This window comes from Colobus angolensis, unplaced genomic scaffold (assembly GCF_000951035.1).
Source record: "Colobus angolensis palliatus isolate OR3802 unplaced genomic scaffold, Cang.pa_1.0 Scaffold9, whole genome shotgun sequence".
NCBI lineage: Eukaryota > Metazoa > Chordata > Mammalia > Primates > Cercopithecidae > Colobus > Colobus angolensis.
The window spans coordinates 7894991-7904423 of NW_012122931.1; the positions used below are offsets into that span (position 1 = coordinate 7894991).

Sequence of the window (9433 nt, forward strand, 5' to 3'; positions counted from 1 at the left end):
TGGCTAATTTTTGTATTTTTAGTAGAGATGGGGTTTCACCATGTTGGTCAGGCTGGTCCTGAACTCCTGGCCTCAGGTGATCCGCCCGCCTCGGCTTCCCAAAGTGCTGGGATTGTAGGCATGAGCCACCACACTTGGCCGGTTTCTTTTTTTAATGGCTTTACATAGTAACTTCTTTAAGCAGTAATCACATGTAGATATTAGACAATGAACTAGAGAAATTAGAGTGGATTACAAATATTAATCAAACAGTAAAACTTGGACTTCACCTTCCCCCAGGGAAGAAGGAAATACTGGAGTATCTCGGCCCGTGGGTGTCTGAGGAGAATTGCCGGCACTGGCCCCCTTGGAGCTGCCTCCAGATGAGACCTCATTCACAGCTGCAGTTGCTGTGAAGTATATATCCGACTAGAAAGAAAGAGAGAGCATTACCAGGCTGCCTGGTGTTCTAGGCCTTGCATCCACTGGCCCTCCTGCCATCACTGCAAACCCTCCAACTGGTCCCCATCCTTGGAGCATGCAGAGAAGTGCGGGATGCCGGGGCGAGGGATGGAGGGAGCCTTCTGGAGGAAAGCCCAGCGTGGCTAGTTACACTTTTCCTGAGTATTCCACTCCCCGCCACTTTTCCTCATCTATTTGTTGATCCACAATAGAAAATAGTCAATGTTCCACCACACATCTTCGGCAATCACAAACACAGCACACACTTCCCTAACGGGAATCTCAGGCACCTGGAGTGTTAGAATGGGAAAGATCTTAGGGATTCGGTTAGGCCCATTTGGCAGATGGGGAAACGGATTATTCATTCACTGATCCAGCAGATACTCAGGCACACCCATGATGCGCCGGTGCTGGTGCTGACAGCAGTGGTGTGCTGGATGTGATTTATGAGATCCAATTTTCAGGAATTTTGCAAACTGGCTGTTAAACACACATGATTAGAAATAAAATTATACAAACCTAAATAAACAAAGGCCCTAAATATCCAAATTCAACCATTCCTAGTTATTTGACTGTGCTTACTATTACATTTGCTCTGGAGTTATTGACACCAACAGTGTCTGTGTGGCTTGGGGGAGAGATACTGCACCATGGGGGATAACGCACATCTCCCCAACACCAGCTGCAGTGGCGTCTCACTGGGAGATTGAAATCAATCATAGAGGGACTCTTTACACCATAGAATCCAGCGAGGACTATCAGTTCCACTTTGATTTGTTGTTTTGTTGATTGTCTATACTTACAGTGATGCAGAAAGTACTAGTAATGAACAAGAAATGTGGAAGTGTGTTTAGTCTGGTACAGAAGCTGAAGTTTCATTTTAATGACTATAAGTTGTATGAGGTTGAAAAATAGTTTTATAGCAGATTACCTATCAGATTAAAATTGGAAAAAAATTAGTGGATTGAGATATAACTCCAAGTGTAAAATAATGGTTGAAATGCAACTGTAGACTGGCTATGGATATACGAGTTCAGCAAATATTAACAAAAGCATTTTGTAAGAACCAACTGGCTAAGTGGATTTTTATGATAAACAGCGTTGTATATTTATTATTTGTAAATTGTAAGCTATTTACAATCATTGAATGTACACACATATAATACATACATGCACATATGTACACATATCATACATATATGCGCATGTGTGCACACACGTTTTCCAGAGCACTGGGGGACGGAAGCACTGAGCACACCACTGGTGCTATGATAGTGAGGAAAACAGCATGGCTCCTGCTCTCACAGAACCATCAGGGCAGCAGCAAAGATGAACAAATAAGCAGTCACCTACCACCAAATGTGATGGATGTCAGGACCAGGGAAGGGAACAGGGGACACAGCGGGGGAGCCAGCCCAGTCTGGCAGGGCCTGACTCAGGGGAGGGGACTAGAACAAGAATCCCCAGATTATGTGCCAGTGACAAAAGACATCTTGGAAGGCATCTTTGTTCCTGCATCCCTCCGTTTTGCCCTAGCTCTTGGTTATGAGGCATGGATTAATCAATTAGCCATGTTTCATAGGCTATGAATTCAAATTGAGGACAGAGGGTGGGAAAGGAAGAAAGATTGCAAGCTCTGACTTTTCTAGACTTGGACTGTCCTCCAGGGCAGCAGTGACATGAATAACTGACCCAGTCTCTGATCAGGGATCTCTCTTTTCAGCTAAGTGCTCCCCAGCAGCCACCAGCACTGAATGACTATTAACAAAGCTGAGGAGTGTTCTGAAAGCCCACAGAAATCACACACGAAAACCCAACAGATCAGTCTGGTTTCAGGCTTTCCATCTCACGCTGGCATTCTGACGCAGGTCTTCATCAGCCTAACTTGACAAGAGGCGGCTTCTGTGCTCACCTGAAATCCCACAGTGCTGGGGCCTGCCAAACCGCTCAGAGAGAAAATCCCAGTCCTACTCACCCTGGAGGCCACGAGCTGCAGCTGTGGCACGACTGCGGTGTGGACCAGGTTCCCGTTCACCACCAGGCGGATCTCCATGGAGTCGGTGGTGAAGGCCAGGAGATACGGGAAAGCACAGACTGCAAGGGAACGGGAGTGTCACCTCTCAGTTGCTAGCTTGGTGGCTGCGGACGGGCTGTGACTGTCTCATAGTCACGCTCACTTCTCTAGAAACTTCCATCTCTCATTCCTCTGGCTGCTTTTCTCCTTCCTTCACATGTGCACGTCACCCTGATCATAAGGTAGCCTTGGCTCCCAAGACAGCCTCCCCTCGGTTGCCACACTCCGCCTCCCAGGAGGTGTGCACTGTCACCATGCTTGCTGCCATTTTCCCCTATGGAAACCCCATTGCCTGATCTTCCAGTGAGGCAGCTCACTTGCCAAAGTCCTGTGGGGAGTCCCTTCTGTTGTTCAGATACCAGCCTGACATTCTCTCTGCAGGCCCAGGCCATCCTGCCTGGGACCCTTCCCTTTGGTCGCTCTTCAAGGCCCAGCCCTGAAGGAGCCCTCAGTGCTCCTCACTCCTCCCCTGTGCTCCTCCCGCTGCACGTCTGAGCAGGGGCCGCATCTTATTCCTCACTGGCCCTCACAGTGTCCCTCGGGATCAATGGGTTTGCTGAGTTATCTGTTAAGGGCTGGCCCCTCTGCTTGAAATGATTTGAATGACACACTGGCTTCCAGGTGCTGTGCCTGCCCTGGCTGCCCTGTGGCACACCTCTTTCTTCCTGGCACTTCATGTCGTTCCCTTCTTCGCATTGGCTCTCTCTGCACTCTTTCCATGGATGAGCTCATCTGCTCACCTGGCTTTCCTGGTGACTCTGCCGACCACATCTATGCCTCTGGCCATGACTTTCAAGCCCCTCCAGCAACGTGGTTCAAAACCTCCCTTTCCTGTCTACCAGATCTAATCTGTCATCAAGTCTGACTGGTTCTCCCAGGACCTTAGATCGGTCCCTCTGCCCTCCTCTCAAAATACTGTCCTGTGGACCTGTTAACACATAGTTTTATTGTGAGGACAAAAGAATGAACTGGAACATTCTTGGCTCTGATCTGACTCCCAAAAGGCAATGGCCAGTTGTGGATCTTGAATCACAAACACAAAGCATCACTACTCATGTCCTGACATTTTAGTGGCACGCAGGTACCTGAGTTTCTATGAAACATATACCAAAGGCACTAAAAGCAGTGTGCTTCTCCCTGAGGTCAGTCAGCATTATGAGGCTGGAGACCTTGAATTTTAGAAAAAGGAAAGTGGCTGGGCGCGGTGGCTCACGCCTGTAATCCCAGCACTTTGGGAGGCCGAGGCGGGCGGATCACAAGGTCAGGAGATCGAGACCACGGTGAAACCCCGTCTCTACTAAAAGTACAAAAAATTAGCCAGGCGCGGTGGCGGGCGCCTGTAGTCCCAGCTACTCAGGAGGCTGAGACAGGAGAATGGCGTGAACCCGGGAGGCGGAGCTTGCAGTGAGCCGAGATCGCACCACTGCACTCCAGCCTGGGCGACAGACCAGACTCCGTCTCAAAAAAAAAAGAAAAAGAAAAAGGAAAGTGAGGCCCAGAAATGAACTGAGGTGCTGAAACGATAACCAAGTACTGAAAAATGACATTTAATTGCTCTCAAATGCATACATGCTCAGGCACTGAGAGAAACTAGGAGGAACAGTAGAAGACAATAGTCCCAAAAGGGGAACAGAAAGCAAAAAAAATGAAAAAGAAAAAGAACGCTCTGAATACTAATCATACGCATGTAATTTATGGCAATTTCGCAGTAAGCCAGTGATTTGCTTACATAGGATTTGCTTACAACAGTTCAGACATATCTATGAAGGGGGAAAGCGTTATGATAAAGATTTTTCTTACCAATTGCACAGGGAGCCTGGTTCCAACAGAACTGGAAATCTGACGCAGAGGGTTGAACCAAAAAAGAGCCACCATTAAAGGGGCAAACCTTTTTATAGATGCAACTGTCTGCAATGAAAACAACAGCAACTCATTTTTGTTAGAGACAACACTTAGATGACTGTAATTAAATAAATGAAAAACAGGCAACAAGAATAGTATCCTATCTGCTAGTTCTTTATAAATAGCCAGTATGAATACCGCCAAGATGCTGGATACTTAGGGTCAAAGGCCTTAAGTATCTGAGCCATCTGAGCCAGAATAATATTACTACTACAAGTAATAAGAGCTGCTGTTTTGGGAGAATTTACTATGTGCCAGGCACTGAGCTTTAAAGCCATTATCCCATTTAATCTGTAGAAAGTAGAAAGATTATCCCATTTAATCTTCACAAAGTAGATACCATTATTACACTCACTTTACAGATGAGAAAATTGAGGTTAGGAGAGGTGAAGTAGTTTGTTCAAAGTCTCACAAGTACTGTGTGGGGGAAGCAGGGTTTGGACACAGGTCTGCGTGACTGCAGAGCCCGTGTGCTTCATGCCTGTGCCCTACTGTCTCCCACACTCGTGAACGGTCAAGAAAGGACACCTGACGGCAGCCCCTGGGCGGAGAATGCCCTCCTGCAAGGCAGATCACGCCTTGAGCCTCATTCAGGACAAGGGTGGTGGGAGCCAGATACCCCCCACAAACATTTTATTATTATTCAAGAGGACTTGAAGCCACACGCTTGTATCCTCTTGCTGAACCTCAACCAGTACTAGATAAGACAAGGTTCATTCAAGTACATTGTTCCTGGCCTGCTGCAAGCTCTAAACACAAGTCCATGGGGTTCAGACTCTCTTAGAGTGAGAAAGTCCATGGAGAAACAAAGGCCCCATTTATCACAGAAGTTCATCACATTTTAAAAATTTAAATTAAAAAAAAGTTTTTTTAGAGACAGTCTTGTTCTGTCATACAGGCTGGAGTGCAGTGGCGTGATTACAGCTGACCGCAGCCTCCCCATCCCAGGCTAAAGTGAGCCTCCTACTTTAAATCCCCCAGTAGCTGGGACTACAGGTGCACACTGGCACATCCAGCTATTTTTCTTTTTTTTTTTCAGTAGAGACAAGGTCTCGCTATGTTGCCTAGGCTGGTCCGACTACTGAGCTCAAGCAATCCTCTCGCCTCGGCCTCCCAAACCATCATGTTTTAGCCATGCATTTCTTTCTCAATGAAAGACCGAGTTATTATTATTATTATTATTATTTTTATTTTTGAGACGGAGTCTTGCTCTGTCGCCCGGACTTGAGTGCAGTGTCTAGATCTCAGCTCACTGCAACCTCCGCCTCCCAGGTTCAAGTGATTCTCCTACCTCAGCCTCCCAAGTAGCTGGGATTACAGGCACCCACCACCATGCCCAGCTAGTTTTTGCATTTTTAGTAGAGGCAGGGTTTATCCATTTGGCCAGGCTGATGTTGAACTCCTGAACCCTCAAGTGATCCACCCGCCTCGGCCTCCCAAAGTGCTGGGATTACAGGCGTGAGCCACCATGTCCGGCCTGAATTTTTATTAACATCATGAAGAATGGATGTTAACAAATATCTGAATGTTAATTATTGACACACAACAACAGGGATGACTCACAGACATAATATTGAGTAAAAAAAAGAAAAGCTAGATATTTGAGTACATACTGTATAATTTCATTCGTTTAAATGTTTAAAGCTGTCTACAGAGGGTAGAGGTAAAGATGGTAGTGTTACTCTGAGAAGACAATGACATGTTAAGAACAATATCTTGGATTCTGCTAATGCATTTTAGTTCACAAAGTGAACTAAAATGTAGCGTCCCCACCTACATTTTAGAATCACATTTCTAATTTCCAAAAAAAAAAAAAAGGAAGAAAACATGATATAATTAGCAACTTGATGAGTCAGCAGATATAGTGTTTTGTTGCAATTGGGTCTTGGCTGCATTAGTATGTATACTGTTTGAAAAATAATGAAACCCAGTCGGGCGCAGTGGCTCACGCCAGTAATCCCAGCACTTTGGGAGGCCAAGGCGGGCAGATCACGAGGTCAGGAGATCGAGACCATCCTGGCTAACACGGTGAGACCCCCATCTCTACTAAAAATACAAAAAACTAGCCAGGTGAGGTGGCGGGCACCTGTAGTCCCAGCTACTCGGGAGGCTGAGGCAGGAGACTGGCATGCACCTGGGAGGTGGAGCTTGCAGTGAGCCGAGATTACGCCACTGCACTCCAGCCTGGGCGATAGAGCAAGACTCTGTCTCAAAAAAAAAAAAAAAGAAAAATAATGAAACCTATTTTAAATTATTAAAAATAACAGCTTTACTGAGATCATTTATAGACCACAAAATTCATCCATTAAAAATGCACAATTCGGGCGGGTGTGGTGGCTCCCACCTGTAATCCCAGCACTTTGAGAGGCCGAGGTGGGCAGATCACGAGGTCAGGAGATCGAGACCATCCTGGCCAACATGGTGAGACCCTGTCTCTACTAAAAATACAAAAATTAGCTGGGCACGGTGGCATGTGCCTTTAATCCCAGCTACTCAGGAGGCTGAGGCAGAAGAATTGCTTGAACCCGGGAGGTGGAGGTTGCGGTGAGCCAAGATCGCGCCACTGCACTCCAGCCTGGTGACAAAGCTAGACTCTGTCTCAAAAAAATACAATAAAAATAAAATAAAATAAAATGTACAATTCAGTGAATTTTAGTATATTTACAGAGTTGTCCAACATCACCATGATCTAATTTTAGGACTCTCATCACCCTAACATGAAACCTCACTCCCCATTTCTTCCCCTAGCCCTGGTCAACCACTTATTTGCTTCTGTATCTGTGGATCTGCCTTTTCGGGACATTTCATATAAATGGCATCACGCAACATGTGGCCTTTTGTGTCTGGCTTCTTGCACTGAGGATGATGCTTTTGAGGCTCATCCATGTGTCAGTGCATCATTCCTTTTTATGGCCAAATAATATTCCACTGTATGAATAGCCTACATTTTGTTGATCTACTTACCATTTGATGGGCATTTGGGTTGTTTCTACTTTTTGCTATTGTTAATAAAGATGCTATGAACATTCCTGTACAAGTCTGTGTGGATATATGTTCATTTCTCTTGTATAGATTGTTGGTTTTATGTAAGTCACATGATTTTATTTTATTCAGAATGTTATTTACTGTTAAATACTTTGTATCTATATCTACATCTTCATGAGCTTCATTATTTTTTTCTGTGTTTTGTTGTAGAATATTTGAGGAAAAAAGAAAAGCATAAAGAAGAAAATTTTAAAAATCATCTGGAACCCTATGTCCCAGAAATACTGACATATATATATATATATATTTTTTTTTTTTGAGACAGAGTCTTGCTCTATCACCCAGGCTGGAGTGCAGTGGCACAATTTTGGCTCACTGCAGCCTATGCCTCTTGGGTTCTGCCTCTTGGGTTCAAGTGATTCTCCTGCTTCAGCCTCTTGAGTAGCTGGGTCTACAGGCGTGCCCCACCACGCCTGGATAATGTTTTTGTTTTTGGTAGAGATGAGGTTTCACCATGTTGGCCAGGCTGGTCTGGAACTCCTGACCTCAAGTGATCCACCCGCCTTGGCCTCCCAAAGTGCTGGGATTACAAGTGTGAGCCATCGCGCCCGGCCAGTACTGATAGCATTTTGGTACTTCTCCTTCAAGTATTTTTATTAAGAATGAATAAGCGGCCGGGCGCGGTGGCTCAAGCCTGTAATCCCAGCACTTTGGGAGGCCGAGACGGGCGGATCACGAGGTCAGGAGATCGAGACCATCCTGGCTAACATGGTGAAACCCTGTCTCTACTAAAAAATACAAAAAACTAGCCGGGCGAGGTGGCGGGCGCCTGCAGACCCAGCTACTCGGGAGGCTGAGGCAGGAGAATGGCCTAAACCCGGGAGGCGGAGCTTGCAGTGAGCTGAGATCCGGCCACTGCACTCCAGCCCGGCGACAGAGCGAAACTCCGTCTTAAAAAAAAAAAAAAAAGAATGAATAAGCAAGAGAAATGTTATAAAGAAAAACAGAATTGAACTTCAAAATATAATTTGCTTTCTTCACTATATTGTATATTTTCTTCTATGCATTTTTCAATAACATAAGTTTAACTCACTGTATGGCATTTCAGTATTTGAATATAACAAAACATCTTTACCAGTTTCCTCCTGTTTCCATTTAGTTTCCAAAGCTTTCTGCTTTATAAATGATGTTGTAACAGACAATCAAGAACTCATTATTCACAGTCTGCTGATTATACCTTTAAATAATTTCCTGTGAGTACACAGGCTGTGTCCATTTAATATCACATCTTGCCAACTTCTTCCCCAGAAGGCAGTACCATCTAGACCACTTCTAGCAGTGCAGAGAGAGGGTGCCTGAATCCATGACTCTGACAGTCTCAGCCAGTCTGAGTGACCAAATCATTTCAGTGATAATTTGCATATTAAAATTCTCAGTGGGGCACCATTTTTCCCATGCCGTTAAAATAATTGGGAAGCCATTAGAATGAGGTGGTCCCAGTGCTGTGAGTTCCTACATAAGCAAACCAAAACCCAACTTAATGTAAAAGGTCATATTCTAGGAGCCAACCAGAAACTGTCAACTAACTTCTAACCAGGGACTTTCCACTGGAATGATCCAAGTAAAGCTACTGCTCCACTTCAGCAAATCAAATACTTTCTTTGCTTTGCTTCTGCATTCACCCTATAAAAGCCTCCCTTTGTTCCCTCGGGTTTGGAGCTGCCTGATTAATAAATCACTGTCATCTGGGCTCAGTGGCTCACTCCTGTAATCCCAGCACTTTGGGAGGCCAAGGCAGGCAGATCACTTGAGATCAGGAGTTTGAGACCAGCCTGGCCAGCATGGTGAAACCCCATCTCCACTAAAAATTGAAAAAAATTAGCCAGGCCTGGTGGTGGGGGCCTGTAATCCTAGCTACTTGGGAGGCTGAGGTGGGAGAATCACTTGAACCTGGGAGGCAGAGATTGCAGTGAGCTGAGATCGCGCGACTGCACTGCAGCCTGGGCTATAAAGTGAGACTCCATCTCAAAA

The 9433-nt window shown here is 45.4% G+C and overlaps 1 protein-coding gene across 2 annotated transcripts in view; it reads right to left on the bottom strand.

The window, feature by feature from the left end:
- GARNL3 (GTPase activating Rap/RanGAP domain-like 3) overlaps positions 1-9433 on the bottom strand; it is a 177348-nt gene that overhangs the window by 6403 nt on the left and 161512 nt on the right. For both annotated transcript variants that reach the window (XM_011931358.1, XM_011931359.1), the window contains 3 exons: positions 4316-4423; positions 2417-2535; positions 270-408 (listed from right to left, as the gene is read on the bottom strand). In XM_011931358.1, coding sequence (XP_011786748.1) covers positions 270-408; positions 2417-2535; positions 4316-4423 — 366 coding nt within the window. The remainder of the gene's footprint in view (positions 1-269; positions 409-2416; positions 2536-4315; positions 4424-9433) is intronic.